The sequence below is a fragment of the Protopterus annectens genome, chromosome 1.part2 (genome assembly GCF_019279795.1).
Source record: "Protopterus annectens isolate FY-2018-M chromosome 1.part2, PAN1.0, whole genome shotgun sequence".
Lineage (NCBI taxonomy): Eukaryota > Metazoa > Chordata > Ceratodontiformes > Protopteridae > Protopterus > Protopterus annectens.
The window spans coordinates 830,169,521-830,196,109 of NC_056727.1; the positions used below are offsets into that span (position 1 = coordinate 830,169,521).

The 26,589-nt window shown below is 42.1% G+C and overlaps 1 protein-coding gene across 2 annotated transcripts in view; it reads left to right on the top strand.

Annotated features, from left to right (window-relative positions):
- Positions 1 to 26,589, top strand: part of HEATR1 (HEAT repeat containing 1) — a 1,780,420-nt gene that overhangs the window by 202,343 nt on the left and 1,551,488 nt on the right. For both annotated transcript variants that reach the window (XM_044059100.1, XM_044059109.1), the window contains exon 7: positions 12,237 to 12,448. In XM_044059100.1, the coding sequence (XP_043915035.1) occupies positions 12,237 to 12,448 (212 nt within the window). The remainder of the gene's footprint in view (positions 1 to 12,236; positions 12,449 to 26,589) is intronic.

A 26,589-nucleotide genomic window follows, 5' to 3' on the forward strand; every position in this document is an offset into this window, starting at 1 on the left:
TGGAATCTCTCCCTCAAGAGAAACAGATGGATCTTTCAAACTACTTCAAGAACCTGGCAGGCATGACCCAGCTCTCTGCAAGGCAATTTCTGCAAGCCCTGGGGTTCATGGCTTCATGTATTATGATGATTCCATATGCCAGACTGCATATGAGAAAAATACAATAGTACCTCAAAAACCTTTGGTGTCAGCACATTCAGGATTTAGGCTTGATACTTCCTCTGATTCCCTGCCTGCAGACTAAGTTCCTTTGGTGGGCAACGGCTTGTGCACAGAACAGAGGCTTAGCTTTCTTCCACCTCCTGCCAACCAGACTCTCACCACAGATGCCTCGGATTATGCTTGGGGAGTACATCTAGAGGCACATGCATTTGGGGAGCTTGGAGCCATCAGCAAGCCCAATTGCGCACAAATCTGAAGGAAATGATGGCAGTTCAGCAGGCCTTGATGGCTTTCAAGCATCTTATCTCTCCTGGCACTCTTCTAGTCAGGACAGACAACACTACAATCATGTGGGACATCAACAAGCTGGGAGGGACTCACTCTTACCCCCTTTGCAGACAAAGCATGAGACTCTGGTCTATGGCAACTTCTCTGGGCATTCATCTGATAGCCCAGTTTCTTCCAGGAAGGCTCAACACCTTGGCAGTTGAGCAGGCAGGTCCTGGATCCTCACGAGTGGCAGCTAAACAAGACCATCTTTCATTGCATTATTCAGCTTTGGGGCACTCCCCAGGTGGATCTCTTTTCTTCTCCAACTAACCACCTTCTTCCAACCTTTTGCACCAGGGATCATCACAACAAAGCTTGGAAAGTGGATGCTTTGCCCTTCCCCTGGACAGAGCTGTCAGTCTCTGCCTTCCCTCCTATGCCTCTTTTTCCCAGAGTGCTGTTAAAGATAAGGGGCGAAAAACCAAGGACCATCATCATAGCTCCAGACTGGCCCAGGCAGCATTGGTATCCACTTCTTCGCTGTCTCTCCCAGTCTCAGCCTTGGCATCTTCCCCTGATACCGAATTGCTTGGTTCAGGATGGAGGAGAGATTCTGCATCCTCATGTTAAGACTCTGCATTTGACTACCTGGCTCATAATTTAAACCTTTCTCGACAGGTGGTTGAGGTCCTTCGTGAGGCCAAGAGGCCTAGTACTAGGAAATCCTATGCAGAAAATTGGAAAATATTCTCCCTTTGGATGCAGACTTGAGGAGAAGACCCATCTCAACTTTCTCTTCCTCTAATTCTTGATTATCTGGCAGGTTTACTTAATGGTGGACTTTCCTTCTCTTTTATCAAGATTCATGCTTCAGCTATTTCTACTCACTGTTCCTTTGAACAACCCATTTTTTCTCATCCCCTGATGAAACAGTTCCTCAGGGGAGTTAGCAATTTAAACCCTCCCAGAAGGGCACCCACTCCTGCTTGGGATCTTAATTTTGTGCTTGAGAAACTTACTCTGCCTCCCTTTGAAGCCTGCTGCCTCAGCAGATTTGAAGTTTCTCTCCTGGAAAACTGCTTTTCTTTTGGCCATTACTTCAGCTAGAAGAGTGTCTGAGCTGCAGGCCTAAATGGCAGTAGAGCCTTTTATTACTTTCCATGTGGATCGGGTTTCTCTTCAGACTAATCCTTCTTTTATGCCTAAGGTGGTTTCTAGCCTGACTCTCAACTAGTCTATCCACCTGCCTACCTTCTTTCCTAATCCTCAAAATAGAGGAGAAAGGTTGCTGCATTCACTGGATGTGCATAGGCAACTTAGATTTTACCTGGACAGGATAAACCTTTTCGAAAGTCAGATCAGTTGTTGGTCAGTTTTGCTCCTGGAGCCCATGGCAAGGCTATTTCTAAACAGACTATTTCTAAGTGGATTGCTCATTGTATTCACTTTTGTTACTTACAGCATAGCGAGGTTCCTCCTCAGGGTATTAAGACCCATTCTACTAGAGTTAACTCTACCTCAGCAGCTTTTCTTAGAGGTGTACCTACTAAGGACATCCTGGAAGCAGCTACCTGGACTTCTGTCCACACCTTCACCAAACATTACAATTTGCCCTTGTTTTCTAAGTCCAGGGCTGGTTTTGCCATTGCAGTGTTGCAGGACATTCTTACCAACCATTAATCAGTGGTGTTCCTCCTCCCTTTTTGTTTTTTCCTGGGCTGTGGGAATCAACCCATTTGTAAGGACTGCAACAGTGAAACACGATGAATATAGTACAGTTGTGTACACTTACCATAAATGTAGATGTTCGAGTGTATTCACTGTTGCAGTCCTGGTTTCTCTCCCTTCCATACACCTTTTTTTCCTAGGGCACAGGCTGTATTTTTTTGATGTTCATCGTGTTACACTGCTGCAGTCATTACACTTGGGTTATCCTGCCGTCAGACGGTTCCCCAGTCAGCCTGAGTTCCAAAGTCTTGGTCCGGCGTCAGTTGCTGTCGTCTCCTACCTGACGTCAGTGCGACAGGAGTATATAAGATGCAGCCAACGCCATTTTCTTCAGTCTTTCTTGCCACGCGGTACCTGAAGCAGAAGCAGTTCGCAAGTGCCGGTCGGCCGACTCCTGAGATTTTCATTCCGAATCCAGAACCGAAGTCTTATACAAAGCTAAGTACCCCGTTGGGGAAACTTTTTCTTGCCTTAGACCGATGTCAGTAAAAGTTAATAACTGTATTTCTTGTGGGAAGCAAATACCTCATAAGGACTTCCACTCCTATTCTATTCCATGCCTAGGCCCAGACCACAACATCACTGGTTGTCGGTTTTTGTGTTAGGTTTAACAAGCGCACTGTTAAACGTCGGTTTGATTTTGCCCGACATTATTTTGGTAGAAAATTCAATTACACCATGTCATCGGAACTTCCGACGACCGGATTACATAAAAAGCGCAAAGACAAGGACAGGCATCAGAGGCCCAAAACTGATGAGGCCTCTTCTAGGCCGGTCGCCAGTTCTCCGGTTTTCAGCGAGGCGCCTACGCAGCCCCTGACGACCGCTTCCACAGAACCACAGACCACCTCCGACTCCCACGTGGAGCTGGCTAGGCCTTCGGATGCTCTGTTTTCAGCCTACCGAAACTAACCCTTCTGAGGGAACCGAAGTAGCTGAACAATCCACATCTTCAGAGGGTGTCTTCAGACCTACCCAGTTAACCATTAAACCCTCTGCTAAGTCTAAGGCCCCATTAAAAACAAAGAAACAGATGTAGCATTCTCCAGGACAGGCTTCCATGCCTAAGAAACAAACGCTCAAAATGGCCGAGGACCTAATCACCCTGATCAGGGGGTCCCATCCCCCTACTGATAAAAGGCCCAGACAGGATGCAGATTATGAATCTTCCGACCAGGTGTCAGTTTCTTCAGATTCATCCTCAGACCTAGGATATTCCTTACCCCCTTATGAGGATTCAGATGCTGAGGAATCTATTCCATCAGTCTCTCCACCTGAGGACTACTCCTTTGGGGAGACCTTACATACCATGAGGGAGCATTTCCATTGGGAAGGCCAGGATTACTCAGAATCCAAGAAAAGGCTCAGAGACTTCCTGTTGTTGCCTCAACACAGACCCCTTGCTATTCCGCCAGTGTTAGATATTGTGGATGATGTGTACACTGAATCCAGCTTAAACCCTGACTCCTTACCTCCAGCCCCAGGTAAACCTGATAGATATTACAGAGTCCCTGACTCACAAATTTCTGTATAAAACCCCTGTTGCTGACCCTGAAACTATTTCTCAGGGACCCAAAGGGATTAAGGCCTCATCAGCAAAAAAAAAACAGTTCCCTGTGACAGAGATTCCAGAGCATTAGACAGATGGGGAAAGAAAGTATATACGTCTGCAACTTTAGCAATGAGAGCCTTAAATTGCCAGTTTCACATGCTAAAATATCAGCAATTTTTGATGTCTCAGTTGAAACAAAACATGCTTCCAGATTCAGACCCTCCTAATTTTAAAGAAATGCAGGATTTATTGCATGCAGCTGAGCAAGTGGGAAAACATACTTTGCAATGTGGGTTTGATTCCTTATAGGCCTCCTGTAGAGCAGCAGTTACAGGCTCTGTCATTAGAAGGCATGCTTGGTTAAAGGAGCATACATTACCAGATCATGTTGAGGCAAAATTATTGGACGCACCTTTGCAGCGGGATGTGTTGTTTGGAGTTAAGGCAGAGGAGGTATTAAAGAAGATGGAGGATAAGGCAAAATCCATGCAAATGGTGAAGGATTTCTTACAGGTTCAGCCTCCTCGTTTTAGCAGAAATTGGCCAACAAAGAATTGGTCCTTTCCAATCACAGACAGACCTCAAAGAGGCAGCTACAGACGTCCAAGACGTAGAGGTCAAGCACAAGGTCCTTACAGGCCTCGACAATGGGGTACACCAGGCCAGAAAGAAGGTGAAGACAGGCCACAACCTTATAAAAAGCAGCCTCAATGACTGCCCACTACAGCTGCCAAACAGTTCTCTCTTGGCAGCCCCCTTAGGAGAAAAACTGGCACAATTGGCTTTGCATCACCAAAGACAAATGGGTTCTCACCATTGTATCTCAAGGTTACAGATTCCAATTTCACATTTTGCCAAGGTTAAAAAGAATGCCAAATCTGCCACCAAATCAATGGGCAGAGGCTCGAAAACAAATTACACTACTCATGAACACGAGAGCTATTCAAAAGGCACCACCACAGGAGCAAGGACAAGGATTTTATTCAAGACTCTTTCTTCTCTAAACACTTACCTGGATGTTCCGAAATTCAAAATGTTGACACTACAGCAGCTTCTTCCCATGCTGGGCAAGAAACCTTGGCTCGTGACTTTGGACCTCAAGGAGGCATACCTGCGTATCCCTATCAGACAAAACTGCAGAAGATACCTCCGATTTCGAACTGGTTCAAAGCATTATCAATTCTCTGCACTGCCCTTTGGCTTATCTACTGCGCTCAGGGTCTTCACAAAGTGCCTGGCACCAGTAATTGCATTTTGCAGACAAAAAGGAATTCAAATTTATCCATACCTGGACGACTTCCTGATTCAAGCAGAGAGCAAGGACATTCTTCTAAAGCATCTGGCATTCGTAAAACAGTTATTAAGTTGCCTGGGGTACACAGTAAATGAAATAAAATCAAAACTAGTGCCCTCACAACAAATAATATTCCTGGGTGCCAGCTTAAACACAACAGCCCAGATGGCTTATCTCATGCCAGACAAGCAAGGACAACTGACTCCATACTTTCAATTGATGGCAGCAAAGACCCAACTCCCTGCAAGAAAAATTCTGCAGGCCTTGGACTACATGGCATCTTGCATACTACTAATTCCATATGCCAGACTGCATATGAGGAAACTGCAATGGTACCTAAAGAGTGTATGGTCTCAACACTGTCAACGTTTGGAAACAGTTATACCACTAATTCCTTGCCTTCAACAGGTGTTTTGATGGTAGGCTCAAGCTTGTCACCTCAACAAGGGACAGCCTTTTACTCAACCCACAGCCAGGCAAACATTGACAACAGATTCATCGGATTACGCCTGGGAAGCACACATGGCAGGAAAATGTATTCAGGGCGAGTGGCCCACAGAGCAAAGGCATCTTCACATCAATCAAAAAGAGATGCTAGCTGTACAAAATGCACTTATAGCTTTCAAGGACCTGCTGCATCCAGGACAACTACTACTAAAGACAGACAACACCACAGTTATGTGGTACATAAACAAGCAAGGGGGCACACACTCCTACCCCCTCTGCAGACAAGCCATGACCTTGTGGAACACAGCTCCAGACTACCAAGTTCATCTGCAAGCACAATTCCTGCCAGGAAAGAAAAACACACTGGCAGATGACCTAAGCAGAAAAATCATGGATCCCCAAGAATGGGAACTAAATCCACAAGTATTCAGAATGATAACACAAAAATGATGGAGCCCGGACATTAGATCTGTTTGCATTCCCAATGAACTGCCAGCTACAGAAATTCTGCACAAGGAGTTAACATCCACAAGCATGGAAAGTGGATGCCCTCTCATTCAGCTGGAAAAACCTGCAAGTAGTACAAGTAGTACTCCTTTACCTCTCCTTCCAAAGGTACTCATAAAAGCCAGGCAAGAAGAGCCAAAGAAGATCCAAAGATTATCCTGATTGCACCAGACTGGTCACGCCAGCACTGGTACCCAATCTTAAAGAACTTGGCACAAGAACCACCCTGGATTTTGCCTCAAATCCCACATTTGCTGACACAGCACAACAGTCCGATACTTCACAGCCAGCTAAAGACCTTAAACCTAGCTGCATGGAAAATTCCGTAGTCAAGCAAGCAGTGCCTCTCTCCAAAGCTGTTATGGATGTCATTCTGGAGGCCAGAAGGCCTAGCACCAGGAAAGCCTACTCGGATAAGTGGAAGGGATTCTGTGCCTGGAACCAGGCGCACAGCCTTGACCCTCTTGTCCCAAACATTCCTCAGATACTTCAATATTTAACTGAGATGCTGGACAAGGGCATCTCCTTCTCATCAATCAAGATCCACGCCTCAGCCATTTCTGCTCATTACAACACGGATCCACCAATTTTTTTCTAATCGTTTGCTCAAACAGTACCTCAGAGGGGCTAAAAACATAAGACCGCCCCATAGAGCACCTACCCCAACTTGGGACCTCAACTTTGTTTTGGAAAAATTAACTTTACCTCCTTTTGAGCCAGCTAACACGGCAGAATTAAAATACATATCTTGGAAAACTGCTCTGCTACTGGCGATAGCATCAGCACGAAGAGTTTCAGAATTACAGGCACTAATGGCAGTGGAACCCTTCCTCATTTTCCACCAGGACAGGGTGTCTTTAAGAACTAACCCTACATTTATGCCAAAGGTGGTATCAAGTGTGGCTCTAAACCAAACTATTCATTTGCCAACTTTCTATCCAAAACCACAGAACAAGGGGGAGAAACTACTACATTTTTTGGACATTCACAGGCAGTTACGCTTCTACTTGGACAAAACCAAAGCTTTCAGAAAATCTGAGCAATTATTGGTAGCATATGCTGCAGGAGCACAGGGCAAAGCCATTTCAAAACAGAATATTTCAAAATGGATAGGACATTGCATACATTTCTGCTATTCTCACCATGGGAAACCTTTACCTAGCAGCATTAGATCTCACTCCACCAGGGCAACAGCCACTTCAACTGCCTACCTCAGAGGAGTACCTACCAAGGGTACTTTGGAAGCAGCAACATGGAGTTCTGTGCATACCTTCACCAAGCATTACCATTTGCCTTTATACTCCAAATCCAGAGCTGGCTTTGCCACTGCTGTGCTGCAGGGCCTTATAGCCACACTAAATGCCTTGTAGAACCAGCCTCCCTACCTCAGCTTTGGGATTCCACCCAAGTGTAATGACTGCAGCATTGTAACGCGATGAACATAGTACGGTTTTGTACCTACCATAAATGTAGATGTTCGAGTGTATACACTGCTGCAGTCCAGGTTACCCTCCCTCCTTCCCCTCTTACTTGCTGGTACGTACCTATGTCTTCTAACCTTTACTACCTATGGGGAGTATTTGCTGGTAACTGAAAGTTGTTGTTTGCTTTTCTTATGTATGTTTTATTAGCAATTTGAATTGCCTACCTATTTGGGGGCACCTGACATCTGGGGCAAGAAAAACTGAAGAAAATGGCGTCGGCTGCATCTTATATACCCCCGTCGCACTGACGTCAGGGAGGAGGCGACAGCAACCGACGCCGGACCAAGTCTTTGGAACTCAGGCCGACTGGGGAACCGCCTGACGGCAGGATAACCCAAGTGTAATGACTGCAGCAGTGTTTGCACTCTAACATCTACATTTATGGTAGGTACAAAACTGTACTTTCTCTTTACCTGGTCTTACCTTTTTTGGGGGCTCCTGAGAGTTATGGCAAGAAAAACTGAGGAAATTACGTCGGCTGCCCGCCTTTGTACCTGACGTCCTGGCATCAGGCTTAATCCGGAGGCAGCCGACGTCATATACCAAGGACTTTGGTATTCTGGCCGACTGCTGGCTACCGGGAGCCAGATAACCCATTTGTAAGGACTGCAACAGTGAATACACTCAAACATCTACATTTATGGTAAGTGTACACAACTGTACTTTTCATCTTTTTTGGTAGCTATCACTTCAGCAAGGAGAATTTCTGAGTTCCAGGCCATGTCAGCTAGGCGTCCTTACATTGTTTTCCATAAAGTAGGGTGACTCTTTAAACTAACCCTTGTTTTCTACCTAAAGTGGCCACAGAGACTAACATTAATCAGGCCATACAATTGCTAGTTTTCTTTCCTAACTTTTCTAATAAGGGCAAATATTTTCTGTGTCGCCTTGAAGTTCATAGACAACTGCATTTTTAACTTCACAGAACAAAACCGTACGAGAATTCTGATCAGTTGTTTGTATCATTTGACCTTGACCACATAGGTCAAGCAGTTTCCAGAGTTACTCAGGCTAAATGGATTACTTTTTGCATTTTGCTGATTTATTCCCAAAATGTTTTTGAATTTCCTTATCCTACTGGAACTCAGTCCACTAGATCTATGGCTACTTCCTCTTCTTTCTCACCAGGAACTTTCATTGATGATATCTTTGCTGCAGCCACTTGGTCAGAGACTCATACTTAGGTTATACATTACAAATTGGATACTGTCTCCAGAAGTAGAACTTCCTTTGGGTCGACAGTGCTCCAGCATGTCCTTCCGTGAGGGCCTTCCAAGAGTTACGTAGCTGGGGACTCTGACCCATTCATGAGGAAGAAGGAAAGGGACATTGTCAGATTTAGAAGTTATTTACTTATCATAACTTGGCATCTGTGTTGTCCTTTATTCTTCCTCACTTTCCTGCCCAGCCATCCTCCAGCCTTGTCACTCTAGATTGATCTTTGGATGATAATGGAACCTGTGTTCCTGATTTGAACTTTAATCTTTTTCTTCTGCCTGTTCTCCTTCTCTAACACAGTGGGCAGTAAGGCAGCAAACTCGATCTGAGGAGTTAGGGATGACGTAGAGCGCTATGGATAGAGGAAGGATCAGATCCATAACCCTTTTGTGAGGAAGAATGAAAATGGACAACACAGATGCCAGATTATGCTAAGTAAATAATCTCTAATTACCTACACATAGCTGCCGAATAAGTGTTAATTCTCTGCACCGATCTGTTAAAGCTTGAATATTAACTTCAGTCACTTAGTGATTCCAGGGTTTCCATTTTGCAGTTAGAAACCAACTTTTGATCACTGCCCTTATTAATTCCATTAATTTCTTGCATAAGCAGCGCAACTTTCTTTAGCCTAGAGGGCCTCTTTGGATTTCTGTTTCCTATGTTAGGGATTTGGCCATCTTTCTGCTTTTCGCATCCCGGTGTGATTCTATCAAAACAGCTTTCTAAAAAGCATCAGTTCCCCGCCATATAACTTTCCTACTGTTGCTCTCAAATCTTCCTTAGAGTCTGACAGTTCGAAAAATGTGTTGCCAGTCACTCACCTACATCTGGTTTAGTTTATCACATCTCCAGCAATTACTAGAGACCCTAGCAATGTCTTATTAAGGCTTGCTGGTGAATAAAAATAATTGTGAATATGTTTCCTGCCAAAAGTAAAAGTACATCGATTTGGTGGTATATTTGAGGCTTTGATATCTGTTCCCAGTGGTCCATCATGAACTCCCTACCCAGTATCTTTTCGCTGCCTCTACTTAAAAATGAGTAGCCCGTTTATAACTTTTATGCAATACCTTGCATGTAGGCTGTACTTATCAAGCCTCTGGAAGATGCAGTGGGTGATCTAGTGTTCATTGTGAGAGTCGCTCAGACATATCCACATCCATGATAGATAGTGATCTAATCTTCCCTAGTTCTTTGCCTATTGGCAGAGATTTTGATCTCCAGGGTAAACTTTGCTTCAGCCTTTCTTAACTGTCCACTTACAAGAGGAAAAAAATAAAGAAATGCTGTGTTGGTACACTAACAAAACACAGACACTGGAACACGTGATATATTAATATTTTTATTTGATGCCAATAGGTTTTGTTTGCAATTACTTAAGCTTTGAAGCTGACATGAGCCCTTCATCGGGAGTTATTTTAAGTTATGAATGTTAAATAGAGTGTTTAATTATCCATTTGTGCCTTGAAAGGTGAGTATGTCTTTTATTGACAATTGGTTAAAAAAGTCTTAAAATGCAGCTCGTACTACACCTCAGAGACTCTACGTGTGTGTGTGTGTGTGTGTGTGTGTGTGTGTGTGTGTGTTATAGAGCAGGGTCACAACATGCTAAAAAATTAGTTTGGCATGTTGCATTACAGTTGTTCATTTAGCAGAGAAGGTAACGCTCAGAGAGACTGATCTGACATTTAATGAGACAATAAATCTCAAAACAAAAGGTATAAGTAGTTAGATTAGTTAAATACAGAGAAGGAAAACAGGAAGTTGTAATATGCAAGTTGTTAGTCAGTCTCAACAAGCAATCTATAACTTCCAGCATAACAATTTCACAGAACAGAAGTTTCCAAGTACAGGGTTCATTTACATGCACTTCCAAAATCCTGGTTTATCTAATCGAATGCAGGAAATGTCCAGAGACAGGTTACATAGGAGAGGCAAGCCAGTTACTTAGAACTAGGATGAATGCCCATAGACACACAGTTACAAGTAAAATGACTGACAAGCCAGTATCAGCACAGTTTCCCATTCTGATAATTCTGTATCAGACATGACAGTTATGGTTCATAAAGGACATTTCTGCTCACCTTTGGAAAGAAGAATAGAAATTAAGGTAATTCATCGTGTTCCTTCAGTCAGTCAGTGGTATGAACCTGGATAATGGTTTTATAACACACTGTGATGTTGGTGTAATGGTTACCACTGTGGGGTTGGTGTGATTGTTGCAATGTTTATCTTATAGTCACAAAGTGCAGGGTTTGATTCTCACCTTTGTAAGGAAAATTGGCTGCGCTTAAAATGGCCCACATGTGAAGCTAGTCTAGTACCTGCCTAGGAATCTATACATTCCACCTTAAAGAAATTGTGTAGGTTGGACATCTTGCAGTGTTTTTCCACCACATTGAAAACCTTTTGAAAAGATCTCCATCAGAAGTCATCATAAATCTCCATCAGAAGTCATCAAAAGGAGAGATTGTATTAATGCCCTGTGAAAGCATTCACAGATATGTCCTGATTTTTTAAATGTCCTTTGTGCTAGAAAAGGTATCCCCATTTAATAAGGGTGAGAATTGGTCTGTGCTGTTAGAAGTTAGGGAGTTACATTGGCAGTTATTGCTAGATGCCAACAATGCACCAGGTATTAATGGTACAATTTTGATTAATTGCGTATTTAGTCAAAAAAGGGTTAAATTATGATTTACCACACTGGTTATTTTTAAATATGTATTCGTACATTAATAAAGTGAATTTCAGTTTTTAGCCTGCAAAGAATTTCAAAAACCGCGGTGGTGGTGATGCGGTAGCGTTGTCGCCTCACAATAAGACATTGTCCTGCTCGATTCTCAGCTAAAGCGTCTTCTGTGTGGAGACATGCGTGAATGATCGTACCTTCGTTGAAGGTTGTACATCAGGGCTGGCAACTCGGTACATAAAAATCTACTGCCAATCATTAGCGGACCGGAGTTCCGCTGTGGCGACCCCTGACCGGGAAAAGCCGAAAGATGCAACAAGCCTGCAAAGAATTTCAACATTTTACTTTATGTGAAATCCAGGAAGTGGTTCAGGATAATTTACTTTTATGGCTGTTGTGTTTAAATTACTGCTTGAGATTTTTATTGTGTTCTAAGTTCTCTGATTAGTTAGAAGCAAAAGCGCTAAACTTAACTTTTGAAATTACTTGTATAATACCAACAACTGCTTCCTTGGCTTTTCAGTGAACTAGGTTTGTTTGGATTTTACTACATTGAAGGAATTTGTTTTAGCGCGCAAGAGAAGTGATGTACCTTGAAACTGCCCAGTCTTTCATTTCAGGAATAGTGGTGGTAGAAATAGCATTGGAGACATTGGTTTTGGATAACTTTTTTACCAAAGGACCATTCTGTACTTATGAAATGGAAGCATTTCAACTTTACACCATTGTTAGTTGAAATAACCGATTAAAATCACTTTGTTAGCTGTCTTATTAGACCATTTGTATATAAAAAATGTTTGATTTATTTTGGTATTAATGATTATAATGGCTGTTTGTGTGTTATAGAAATGTGTCCTTTATTTTTCTTCTTTTTCATTTCAGGGTTTGAAATCTGTGTTCCTAGATTACAGAGCAGCAACTTACATGATCATTTGTCAGCTTGCAGTGAAAGTAGTAATGGAAGCTTCACTTGTGAACACTCTGGCTGTACAGATCAGCAAGTCACTTCAAAAGAGCCCTTCCTTGTTTCAAGAAGGACTCGGATGTCTGACAGTTTTGCTGCAGAATCAGAAGGGAGATAACTTAGGGAAGAAGTAAGTCAAGTGACTATGATTGAAGGATTGTTGGTCCATTTGGTTCCTCTAAGCCTGTGGTTTGTTTTAGTGGACACTTAATTGTGGTTGAATATTATGTTAGTCTAAATGGAAACAATTTTGTTGCAGCAGAAACCTAATGTTGTGTCTTTCGGCTTTTCCCGGTTAGGGGTCGCCAGAGCGGAACTCCGCTCCGCTAATGATTGGCAGTTGATTTTTACGTACCGAGTTGCCAGCCCTGACGCACAACCTTCAATGAAGGGACAGCAGAAACCTAATAACATAAAAAAATTACAGAAGAAAGTGCATGCAGATCCTTATCTTGCATGTATGTTTGTCAAGTGACTTATCCTTTTTAATTTTTAAGGCTTAAATGGTCTGCTGTAATTTTCATGTACATCATTACTAACACTTATACAGCCAGTGTATGGAATTGAGAAAAGGGGATGTTTGTGGGCAACATACAAAGAGGTCATTAAGTTCTGTACATAGTATGGCAGGGAGAACATATTGAGGATTGATTAAGAAAAAGTTGAACTCGTGTATAGAACTAATTTTGCAGGAAATACTGCTAGTCTGTCTAGGCAAGAAGTTCCATATTTAGGAAGTTCTAAGATGAAAGCAATGTCTGCCCAACACTGTACCGTCACAGGCAGTGACATTTTAAACTGATGATAATACTTTGGTATTGTGACTGTGTGAGGTGCCATGAAAGAAGCTTCTTGACTTGAGTACTGCAGCCTGTCTCTGCAGCCTCTCTCTGTTACTTGCAGTCTTCACTGGAGAATGTGGTGTGGAGTGTGCATCCCGCGTGCCCCCCTCATCTACCCCGTGAGAGAGCCAACTGGGCAGCGCATAATCACCCCTCAACCCATAGTAATGTCTCCAGTGTCCGGGCTGCTAACAAATCCAGGTCACCTGGGGCATAGTCAAGGTTTTGTACCAAAGAACATGAAGCAGGTTGGTGCATCTATACTAGTACTGTCAGATAGGTTCTAGTCAAAAAAGTGAGTCCCAAATATTTAACTTCATCCACAGTGGAAGTAGGCATACCATTCGTTATGTTGACTCTAGGGTATGTTCGGCCACACTATGCCCCTGTTGTTAAGCTTATTATTGTGACAATGCTGTCAGATCAAATCAATGTGATAATATTAATGAATAATAGTAGTCCTGTTTGTTAGCTAAATGGTAATTTTTATAATGGCTCATTGAGATACTCCTGCACTGTTTGCACAGCTGAGCAGAACTGTGCTGCATTTGAAGTCATATTTATAGCTGGTAGAGTAGTTGTGACTAATGGGAAGCTTATAGCAAAGGAGAATTCAATGCCCAAGCTACCAAGATAATTGATGAAATTGGACTAATATATCCTTAACCACTGTAAGGGAACATGAAGTAAAGTTGCTTTCCAGCAGTAAAAGAATATTTTCGTAAGATGGAATAAGATTTTGGGGGGGCTAACAGTTGTACAAACAGTGGTTGGCAGGCAGAGGCATTTGAACCATTATGTGATCAAGGTCAGCTCTAGGGGATCTTATAACTCAAAGAAAATGGCTATTAATATAGTCAGTCAGTATTCTCTGTGGAGCATCTTTCAAGGTTCATTAAGTTCAGAGAATTGGTGTTTAAGATCAGGAACTGAGTCATTGAACTTGAAGGAAAATGCTGACCTAAAGATTGTGCATCTTTGGAGAACAGATGGCTGAATGAGTTCCACAATGAAGACTGTATTCGGCGATGGTGCCATGGAAATTTGGGTATAATGCATGGGTCATGTGGAGAAAAGAAAAATCTGAGAGGCAAGTCTTGCAAACTGTGAAATACTAGGCCTTTTTCCTTCTTGAATCTTCATACATTTGAACCATTATGTGATCAGGGTAAGTTGCATGAGATCTTCTAACACTATCCATTGAAAATAAACAGCAAGCTATCTTCCCATGAATACCCATTTCCACAAATGACTACATTGATTGAAAAGGGAAAACAGTTCTTCCTTTTCTGATTGGTACCCCAAAGATAAAAAATAAAAAAGGACCTTGGATTTCCATATGTAACTTGTCTGAATAGTGAGTGGTACTGTTAGGAAAGGGTGCTAACTTCCAGACATAATTTGTCTGAATAGTGAGTGGTACTGTTAGGAAAGGGTGCTAACTTCCAGACATAATTTGTCTGCATAGTAATACAGTTAGGGAAAGGTTAAGTTTTCCAATGTGTATGGTTGTGGGTAGGGTTAGGGTTAACGCATATGATTAAAGTGGAGAGGGGAGGGGCTTTGCCCTCCTGCACCACCTTACTCATGTATTAACCTTTACCCTCTACATTCCTAACCCCAACCAACCTTAAACATTAAGGTTCTAATCACATTTTCCCTCCTAACATTTCCACTACACAAGACAGAGGAAGAAGCGCACACACTTCAAACCCACTTATCCCCTTCCCTAACCCTTACTCTAAATCCACACACTCGCTCAACCTGAGTGCCAAAAATTTCAGTGTGCGACAGTTTCTGTAGAAAAAGTACTAAAAGGGAAAGAGAGGACATGGCTTTACTAAATACTTCATCTGTTTTCAAAAGAAGAAGGCAGCTGGAGACAGATTCTAGATCTCTCAAAGGTTGAACAAAATTCTTAAAAGTATTGTAATTGAGTGTGTACTCTACAGGGCCTTTTGCCTCTTGGTATCCCTTGTGCCATCCTTGTAGCTTTGTATCTAAAGGATGCCTACCTGCACATCCCTATTGCAGAGAAGTACATAGAATGTTTCTAACATTTGAGTCTGGGGAGTGTACCTCCAGTTCACCTCGTCACCCATTTAGCTTCTTGTCTTTTGCACTTAAGGTATTTAAGTAGCACGTGGGACTAGTAGTCTTTTATTGCAGGACCAAGGGCATCCATATCTACCTCTATGTAGGTAACTACGTGATTTAGGCAGTCTCGCTGGAGAAGATTCAAAAGGCACTGCAGTTGCAAGAAAAAGCTGGGTGGACAAATTACAGAGAATGTGTGGATCAGGGGGAGTGTGCAGGGCTTCAAAATATGCAATAAAATCAAGACTTTCAGGAGATCTACAATGCATTTGTTGCACAGATATTTCATATCCCAAGTAAGCTGCAGAGGATCTTCCTTAAGGGCCAGAGTAACTATTGGAGATGTTTGGGAGTGAGAGGGGAAACTTGGGACATATTTTTGGGGACTGTGTAGAGTCTTAAAGATGCATTACAAAATGCCCTAGGGCAGATGCTGGCTGAGTAACTGGAAGTCACTAAAGAGATGATGCTGATAAGTTGGATTAGTGGAGGTAAAAATCTCTGGATAGAAAGCCTTATTAACTTTTTATGTTAACAGCCACAAAAAAGGCAATAACTAGAAAGTAGAAGTCAAGGGTTAGGCTGACCTTGGAAGATGTGCTATGTATTGGAAAGGAAACCAAGCTGCTGGAGGGGGGCTTGTTAGGCAGGAGCAAGAACAAGATTTGCACCCTAAATGGAATGTCTGGGACCATTATTTTCATAATGGAGAACAAAGTGATGGAAAATAAAGGAATGTTGAGAATTTAAAATGGTGCAAAAATGAGTAGTGAATGGCATATAGGCTTATTTGAAATGTTTGAACTTTATGCTAAAAAAGTAAATATGTAAAAATAAGTATGATTGTGGTGATGATTTTGGTGACATTTTTTAATAAAGTAGGAGTTCAGTAAAGCTATATTTAAAAAAAAAATGTAATTATACCCTTGTGTGTTTCAAGAACCCAAGGATGTTTTTTAAATCTTCCAAAGTCGCATCCCACCCTGGAAGCGCTAGTTCAGTTCATGGGACATTACTAGGTGTGGACTCGGGAGAGCCTTTCTTTCCCAGGACAAGGCACAGTTATTGTCCAAATGTCTCCAGGTTACTCCTGAACAGAATGCAGTCACAGAAGGAGAATTCCCCAGAGTCCTGGGGTGCAGACTTCTTGCATACTAATGGTTCCCTTAGCAAGACTGCATATGAGGAAGTCGTAGTGATATCTTGGGAAGAACTGGTGTCAATGCTCTCCAGTCTCTAGAATAGCCAGTCCTCCTTTCATAAGGAAAAGTTTGTCATGGTGGATATACCAGGTTTGCCAAAACTTGGGGGTATCTTTCAAAATGACTTTGGAGATTGACTTCAACCACAGACTCGTTTGACACAGCCTAGTGAGCACATGTGGGAGACCTGAATTTCCATGGTCCATGGGAAAAATACTTCAGGAAAAGACCTGTCATTGTCAATGAGATAATGGCAGTCATATTGGCCCTCAAAGCTCTCAAGCCAGTTTGGAGGCAAACAGTCTCGAGTACCCTTTCAGACAATAACATTGTTATCTGGTACATCAACAAACAGGGGAGAAGCATTTCCTTCCTTCTGTGCAGGTTAGTAATGCAAGTTTGAGAGTTTTTCTAGGGAGTCGAGCCTGATCTTGTGAGCATATTGCATTCCATTTTAAGAGAATATCTTGGCAGACATACTAAACAGAACACAAGCTGACTAGCACAAATGGATTTTTAAAGATATGTGTTCCTGAACTTAATGCATACATGGAATTTGCCAGAAGTAGACCTTTTGGCTTCACCAGACAGCAGGCAACTGAAAGTCTGTGCTACAGCAGTCCAAGAAGACTGGACAGTAATGGTCTTCTCCGTCCCGTGGGTGGATTTATTTCTTTACTTTTTCCAGCAATACCTCTGATCTCCAGAGTATTACAGTAAATGAATCAAGATAAGCCAGAATGTTAGTTCCATTTTGGCCAAGGCAGCACTAGTTCTCCACTCCTGCTAACTATGGCATGGCCAAAACTTGCACTGTTTCCTTGTCTTGTGGACTTTTTAACTCCAGTGTTCTTTCTGCACCAAAATCTGAGGACTTCAACATTACCCAAGCTGTTAGTGTTAAACTGTTCTCATTTAGGAACATGCCCTCAGTGAGTATGTTAAATATTATGAGAGCGCTACAAAATCTAGCACAAGGAAATCCTATGTTTAAAAAAAATGAAGCAGTTCTCTCTGGGTCTTGCTATAGACTAGGAATCAATTTTGACACAAATATCTCTGGTTCTGTCCTACCCTTTAGACCTGTATAGAACAGGACTGTCTTATTCCACCATATAAATACATATGTCAGCCATTCCAGCTTACCTACCATTGGATCCTGCTGTACTCACAGCTGCCAGTTTAAGCAGTCCATTCAAAGTGAGACATTACTCATAACTGCTACTAAACTAGGCGGTTTGCCACCCTCTTTCCAAATTCAGTAGGCATAGGGAATTGAGATTTCACTTAGGCAGAACAAGCAGAGAGATAAACTCAGTAAGTAAACAGAAATTACTAGCCTGCTTAATTTTGTTCCTTTCATATCAAAACTGTTCCTGGCATTGTAATGGCCCATTCATCTACAGTCACTGCAGCTACCACAGCCTTCGTGAGGGGTGCAAACCATTAGGCCATAGTGGAATCTGCTGTCTGGTCATCATCCACACCTGCTGTAAACCCTGTAACGTACGTTATAGTGTTTACAGCTGGAAACAGTGCAACTTGTGTTATGCTTCCAGAGTATGGTTTGCCACAGGCATCTTTCAGGATATTTCTATCCTTACAATTTATTCAGAAGTATCCACTCATTGGACCTTGAGCTGTGGCCGTCTTTCCAGATGTCATGACTGCAGTAGTGAATAGTACAAAAAACTTATTACAGTTGTGTTAGAAACTTACTATAGCTGTAGGTGTTGAGTATATCCAGTGTTGCAGCCTTATTTCCTAGCCACCAACCAGTTCTTTCTCTCTACGTTTGAGCATTCTGGGGTTGGGTATGAACCGTTGTTACCTTACATCACACCTTTTCTATAGACCTTTAAAGTACCTCCTTTCCTTAGTTTCACTGAGAACCCCAAGAGATGGATTGGAACTTACGGATGTTCTTCATGTTTCACTGTTGCAGTCATCACATTTGGGTTATCTGCTTGCAGTAGCCTCAGTCGGCCTGAGTATCAAAGTCTTGGGTCATGCGTTGGTTGCTGTCTCATCTTCCATGACATCAGGTAGTCAGGGGTATAGAGCATGCAACCAACGCCATTACGTCGGTCTTTCTTGCCGTGCGGTCCCCGAAGCAGAAGCAGTTCGCAAGTGCCTGTCGGCCGACTCCTGAAATTTTCGTTTTCGAGTTTTGGATCCGAAGTCTTCAACTAAGCTAAGTACCCTGTTGGGGATCCTTTTTCTTGCTCTAAACCAATGTCAGTAAAAGTTAACAATTGTATTTCTTGTAGAAAGCAAATACCTCATAAAGATTTTAATTCGTACTGCATTCCTTGCTTAGGCCCAGACAGTGACGTACCTCGCTGTCGGTTTTGTGCCTTATTCAAATTTCGTACTATTCGTCGTCTGTTCATTTACGCATCTAAATATTTTGGTACTCAGTTCAATTATCCAGAAATGGCTTCGGTAAGCCACCCGCCTACCGACAACACTTCTCCTAAGCCAGTACTCAGTGAAGCGCTTAAGCAGCCCCTGATACCCGCTACTTCAGATTCGCAGGCCTCTACTGAGACCCATTCGGAGTCCAATATGCCACAAGATGCTTCTTCAACTGTGGAACCTGTGGATGTCTCTACCTTGGATGGGTCCGGAGCCGCTGTGCAGGCACCGGATTCTGAGGGTGTATTCAGGCCTACTGACTTGCATATTAAACCGATGCCATCTTCTTCTTCAAGGCCTAAAACTCGATCCATGCCTAGAAAACCGATGCCCAGACCACATGGTCCAGGCCCCTATGCCTAAAAAACAAATAAGAAAGGCTGAAGACCTTATTACTCTAATCAGGGGAAGCCATCATTCCCCCTCTAAGAGACCTAGTACTGATTTTCCTTCTGATTCTTCTGATCAGGATTTTGAAGTTTCTGTTTTCTCTGATGACCAGGATTTGCCCTTATATTCCTATGAGAATTCTGATGCAGAGGATTCCATTCCCTCTGCTTCCCTTCCAGAGGATTTCTCTTTTGGTGAAACCTTGCATACTCATAGGGAGCATTTTCATTGGGAAAGCCAGGATTACTCTGACTCCAAAAAGAGGCTTAGGGAATTCTTACTCCTGCCTCAACACAGGCCTTTAGCTATCCCTCCTGTACTGGACATTGTAGATGATGCCTTCTCGGAATCTAGCCTAGCCCCTGACTCTTTACCTCCTGCTCCCAGAAAACCTGATCGGTATTACAGGGGTACCTGACTCTCACATATTCCTCTTTAAAAATCCTACTGCAGATCCTGAGACCATTTCACAGGGACCCAAGGGCGTTAAGGCTACTACTGGCAAAAATCCTACCCCCTCTGATAGAGATTCCAGGGCACTGGATAGATGGGGTAAGAAGGTATACACTTCTACAGCCTTGGCCATTAGGGCCTTAAACTGCCAGTTTCATATGTTAAAGTATCAGCAGCATGTTATTGGATTGCTTAAACAGAAAATGATGTTGATTCCTGACTGTGTGAAAATAAAGATTTACAGTATTTAATGCATTCTGCTGAACAAGTTGGAAAACATAATGGATCAGTCATGTGTTATATACAATATATATTAAATAATATATAATAAATAATATGTATATAATAATATAATATATATAATAATATATATAAAATATAACACAAAATGTGTGTGTGTGTATATATATATATATATATATATATATATATATATATATATATATATATATATATGTATATGTATATGTATATATATATATGTATATGTATATATATATATATATATATATATATATATATATATATATATATATATATATATATATATATATATATATATATATATGTATATATATATATGTATATATTAGTTTGATAAAATCTTTTTAAAAAAAACTTTATCCAATGGCTACGAGGTATAGCAAACTTTTTAATTTTAATTGTGTTTAATTTAATTTTACTGAACAAATAGGTTATAATTTAGTTGTTAATATTTTACTTCAGCTCGTAGATTTGGAGTGGTAATGTTACTTTAAATTCCCACTTCTGAGCTGATTAATTAAAACTGCTGTGGTCAATTATGTGTTTAATCAAGTGTAGTTATATGAAGGTTTTTATGGTGTATTCAACTGTTTTGTCTGAAGAAGGCCAGGTATTTACCTAGCTGAAAGCGCTTACAATAAACAGTTTTTACAAGCAGTTTTGACCGTAGCCGGCTTCTATTGCTCCCGTTTTTGCTTTTGTTTTTGGAAAACATAATTTGCAATGTGGTTTTGATTCATTAGAGGCATCTTGCAGGGCTGCTGTCACTGGGTCTGTACTTAGAAGGCATGCTTGGCTTAAGGAGCATCCTTTGCCCGATCATGTTAAAGCTAAATTACTGGATGCTCCCTTAAAGCAAGGCCGCCTGTTTGGCAACAAAGCAGAAGTAGTACTTAAAAAGATGGAGGAAAAAGCTAAATCTATACAAACTGTTAAAGATTTCCTGCAAGTACAGCCTCCCAGATTTAGTAGGCATTGGCCCTCTAAGAATTGGTCCTTTCCTGCCTCTTCCAGGCCTTCTCAGTCCAAACCTAGAACCAGCAGAGCACCCAGGCTTCAGTCCCAAGGTACTCACAGGCCTAAACAGTTGGGGGCTCCCACTTCCAAAGCAGGGAGTGGTAAGACTCCCACCTATGGTAAACTGTCTCAATGACTTAACTTTAAACCTTACAAGCCCTGCTCAACTGACTTTTCCTTTAGGGGAAAAGATTGCCCCGCTTGTAAAAAATAGGGAACTCATTACCCAGGACAACTGGGTTTTAAATATAGTTTCCCAAGGATACAGATTCCACTTCCACTCCTTAGCAACACCAAACGGCTGGCCAGACCTACCCCCAAATCAGTGGGCAGAGGCTCAAAAGCATAAGCATCAGTACTATTCAACTTGTCCCAGAAGAAAAATGGGGTTTCTACTCGAGACTTTTCCTGGTACCCAGAAAAGACAATTCCTGGCGTCCTATCCTGGACCTGTCTATACTAAACACATTTTTGGTAATTCCAGAATTCAAGATGCTAACTCATCAGCTGCTTGCCATGCTAGGCAAAGATGCCTGGTTGGCAACACTGGATTTAAAGGAAGCCTACCTGTGCATCCCAATAAGGGAATCTTGCAGAAGATACCTACGCATCACAGCAGGCTACATGGCACTATCAGTTCTCTTCACTGCCCTTTGTGAATACACTGGGCGCAGTAGATAAGCCAAAGTGCCTAGCTCCAGTCATTGCATTTTGCAGGCAAAGTATTCAGATATACCCATACCTGTACAATTGTCAAATTCAGGCAGAATGCCAGGACATACTATTATATCATCTTGCATTTGTAAAGAAATTGCTAACGTCTCTGGGGTACACTGTAAACGAAAAGAAATCGCATCTTGTACCCTGCCAACAAATTGTATTCCTGGAAGCAAGCTTGAATACAACTTCCCAGATGGCCTACCTCACACCAGAGAAACACGTTCATTTGACAGTCTACTTCAAACTACTGGCCACAAAGACCGAGCTATCTGCAAGGAAAATTCTGCATGCCCTGGGGTTCATGGCCTCTTGCATTCTACTAATTCCATATGCAAGACTGCATATGAGGAAACTACAGTGGTATCTAAAAAGCCTATGGTGTCAACATTCTCAGGACCTAGAATCAATTATTCCTATCATGCCTTGTCTACAGATAGAGTTCCTTTGGTGGGCAGAGGCCTGCCACCAAAACAAGGGACTGCCATTCACTCTTTCCCCCTGCCACCCAAACCCTAACAACAGAGACATCAGACTATGCATGGGGGGCTCACTTGGCAGGGCAGTGCATTCAGGGAAATGGAACCGAACTCAAATGCATGTGCATATCAGTCAAAAAGAAATGTTATCTGTACAGAATTCTCTGACAGTCTTCGATGACCACATTCTTCCAGGACAGTTATTGGTAAAGACAGGCAACGCCACTGTTATGTGGTACGTAAACAAACAGGGAGGAACCCACTCATACTCTCTCTGCAGACTAGCCATGGCTCTGTGGAACACAACCTTTAGCTACCAAGTGCACCTACAGGCTCAGTTCCTGCCAGGAAATCTAAATACACTTGCGGATGACCTAAGCAGAAATGTCATGGACCCACATGAGTGGAAACTGGAACCAAAATATTCAACATGTTGAGAAACAAATGGGGGAGCCCAGAGATAGACCTGTTTGCCTCCCCTCAGAACTGCCATTTGGACAAATTCTGCACAAGGACTCCCCACAAACAAGCTTGGAAAGTGGATGCCCTGTCCTTCACCTGTAAAAAAACTATCAGTTTATGCCTTTCCCCCTCTGCCTCTCCTCTCCAGGGTACTACTAAAGATCAAATAGGACAAGCCAAGGACAATACTGATTGCACCAGACTGGCCATGCCAACACTGGTACCCCCTCTTGCGCAGTGTGTCACTGCTGGCACCATGGCACCAGCCTCAGACCCCTGCTCTGCTGTCTCAGCAGGAGGGCCAGATTCTGCACCCACAGCTTCAAACTCTGAACCTGGCAGCCTGGCTAATTACCTGATCTCTCCATTACCATCCCTCAGTAAACAAGTGATGGATGGCATTCTGGAGGCAAGGAGGCCTAGCACTAGAAAATCCTATGCTGAAAAATGGAAAAGATTCTGTTCCTGGAGCCAAACTCGGGATGGGCACAGCAGCACCAAATTTACCCCATATTCTTCAATACTTAACTGAGATGCTCCACAAGGTCCTTTCCTTTTCCTCCATCAAAATTCATGCCTCAGCCATTTCAGCTCATTACAATACAGAACCACTCCTCTTCTCTCATCCACTGCTGAAGCAATTCCTCAGAGGGGCCAAAAACTTAAGACCACCCAGGAGAGCCCCTACTCCAGCCTGGGACCTTAACTGTGTATTAGAAAAGCTCACTGTACCTCCCTTTGAGCCAGCTGCAAACGCAGAGTTGAAATTCCTTTATTGGAAAACAGCCTTCCTTCTAGCCATCACTTCAGCAAGAAGGGTGTCTGAATTACAGGCCCTCGTGGCAGTGGAGCCTTTCATCATCTTTCATGCTGACAGGGTGTCCCTCAGGACCAGTCCCTCCTTCGTGCCCAAGGTGGTATCCAGTGTGGCCCTTAATCAGTCCATTCATTTGCCAACCTTCTTTTCTAATCCACAGAACAAAGGGGAATGAATACTGCACTCGTTGGACGTGCACAGACAACTTAGATTTTACTTGGACAGGACTAAGACTCTCAGGAAATCTGAACCGCTGCTGGTTGCATTTGCTGCAGGGGCAGAGGGGAAGGCTATTTCAAAGCAAACCATTTCTAAGTGGATAGGCCATTGCATTAATTTCTGCTATAAGCACCATGGAAAACCTACCCCACAGTGGATAAGACCACATTCAACCAGGGCTGCATCTACCTCTACAGCCTTTCTCAGAGGTGTCCCTACCAGGGACATCCTAGAAGCTGCTACCTGGAGTTCTGTACATACCTTCACCAAGCATTACCACTTGCCAATGTTTTCTAAATCCAGAACTGGCTTTGCCACTGCAGTCTTGCAGGGCTGTATAGCTGGTCCTAATGCTATCTAATTACCTCCTCCCATCCTTAGCTTTGGGAAGCTACCCAAATGTAATGACTGCAACAGTGTAACATGAAGAACATAGTACAGTTGTATACACTTACCATAAATGTAGATGTTCGAGTGTTTTCACTGTTGCAGTCCTGGTTACCCTCCCTCCAGCCCCCTGAATTCTATTGACTATATCTCTATTCTTGTTTACTATGCTTAAAGCTTTTTGGTTGGAGGTGTAACCTTGTATATAATTGCTTCCCATTATGGGGGCACCTGACATCTGGGGCAAGAAAAACTGATGTAATGGCGTCGGCTGCATGCTTTATACCCCTGACTACCTGACGTCATGGAAGATGAGACAGCAACTAATGTGGGACCCAAGACTTTGATAATCAGGCCGACTAAGGGCTACTGCAAGCAGATAACCCAATTGTGATGATTATAACAGTGAATACACTCTTAACATCTACATTAATGATAAGTGTACACAACTGTACTTTAGGTCATTGCTTCCTCTGGGTTACTCCCCAGGTGCACTTGTGCACTGAATCCTTGGCACAGACTGTGGGGTTTAGGCAGGGCAGGAAAGTTCTGAAAGATTGTTTCGGCCAGTGCCCCTTTTGTACAACTGATGTCTGAATGAGAAGGAGCTGGCTGAGGCCAGAAGGGAGTAAGGTAGAGATTTAGAAGTCAGGCAGGCAGAAATCCCAAATATCATGACTGCAGTAGTGAGTATATGCAAACATCTGCAGTTATACTGAAGTTCTTACTACAAGTGTATTTCCGTATCTGGTAGTCCCTCCATAATCCTGTCTTACCTCCTTTCTTCCAGCAGTATACTTTGCAGATCCTTCAATTTCCTCCTCTTACTGCTTCATCTTTTCCTTGCTTTCTAATCATTTGCACTATGTGAGAGTGTATTTTTCAGTTACGGTTCATTCGTGTTTGCTGGTTAAGTTCAGTCATAGTTAATTACTGTCACCACTCCATAAGGGTTGCATTTACTAATAATTTCATAGGAAATCTTCAGTCTCTATATAAACAAGAAGGTGCAACCCTGTGAATTTCATTTACCAAGTACACATTTAAGTTATAAGTATTTTATCTATATGAGACCCTGACCTGCATCTCCTTGGATAGTACGTACACTATGACCTAGTAATTTAATATATGATACATCCATAAGATCCATTATTTTCCTCAGTGTTACTATGTTTCTCCCCATTCTTGCTACACGTCTCATTCTAAGTCCTGCTTTTGTATCTGTAGTACAGGCAGTCACCAGGTTACAGACATCTGACATAAGGACAACCCACAGATAAGAACAGGCTGCTGCAATGTTGGAAATAACATGAAAATAAATAAAAATCCTTAAAGTTGCCCAAATCTTACCTTGAATTGTGTTTTACTTTCCTTTTCCCCATTTTTCCCATTTGCGAAGCGGCTCACACATCTTTTTAGAGCAGTTACTTCCACCTTCATGGAGAACAAGAGATCCGATTGATTGAGATTGCGGTTTTGGTGATCTGATTGGTCAAGACTGCTGTCTTGTACAGTACTGAAGCAGTTACTGTACTGTACAGTAGAATGTGCAAATGACATTGCAGCTCACTAGTGTCTAGGTGATACTAGGAGGTCTGAAAGTTTAGGAAAGAGTGGAAAATATTTTTGGGTGATGTCTCTAGTACAGAAATGTGAAGTGAAGCTTAAAAAGAGGTAAGTTTGATTTTTTTTTTTTTTTGTGTGTAGTATGTTCTACTGTACTGTAGAGTATCAACATGGTTATCGTACTGTTATTGCATTGTACTTGTAGTATTGTTATTAAGATTGCTATAGCATACAGTATTATGTTTAAGATTTTTTTTTTATTTGGAAGTGTTTCTAAAGTGTTTTATATGCAAAGAAAAGTTAAATACTAGACTGAGGCAAACATTTGACTGTGACATTTAATAAGAACCAAATGTAGTTGTTTCGACTTGCATACAAATTTGACTTAAGGACAGACTAAAAAAACAGATCTCGTCTTTAACTCTGGGACTGCCTGTAATAGTTGTTACATTCCAGTTTCCTGTATGCACTGTAATCCCCTCCTGAAATGTTATCTTTTCACTTTTATTTCAAAATTCCACTAGACGAGTTCTACCAATGGGATAACATCAACTTTGCTGCACTAAAATAACCCTTTACTCCTACATAATGTACCTCCTAGTAGATCCCTCACTGTAAGAGGGCATCTATATGAAATCAACATCATGCCCCTTTCTGTGTCTCATAAAGGAAGCAACCACTCTCCAAGCTCAGTACTTATCACTGCATTGCGTTCATTTTTCTCGAAAAGTGTTCACTGCAGTGTTACTACCCGTACTTCCAGCTTTCTTAATTACACTGGATATAAAAAGTTTACACACCCCTGTCAAAATGCCAGGTTCTTGTGATACAAAAAAACGAGACCACAATAAATCATTTCAAAACTTTTCCCACCTCTAACGTGACCTACAACTTGTGCAATTCAATTGAAAAACAAACGTGTTAGGGGAAAAATATAAAAA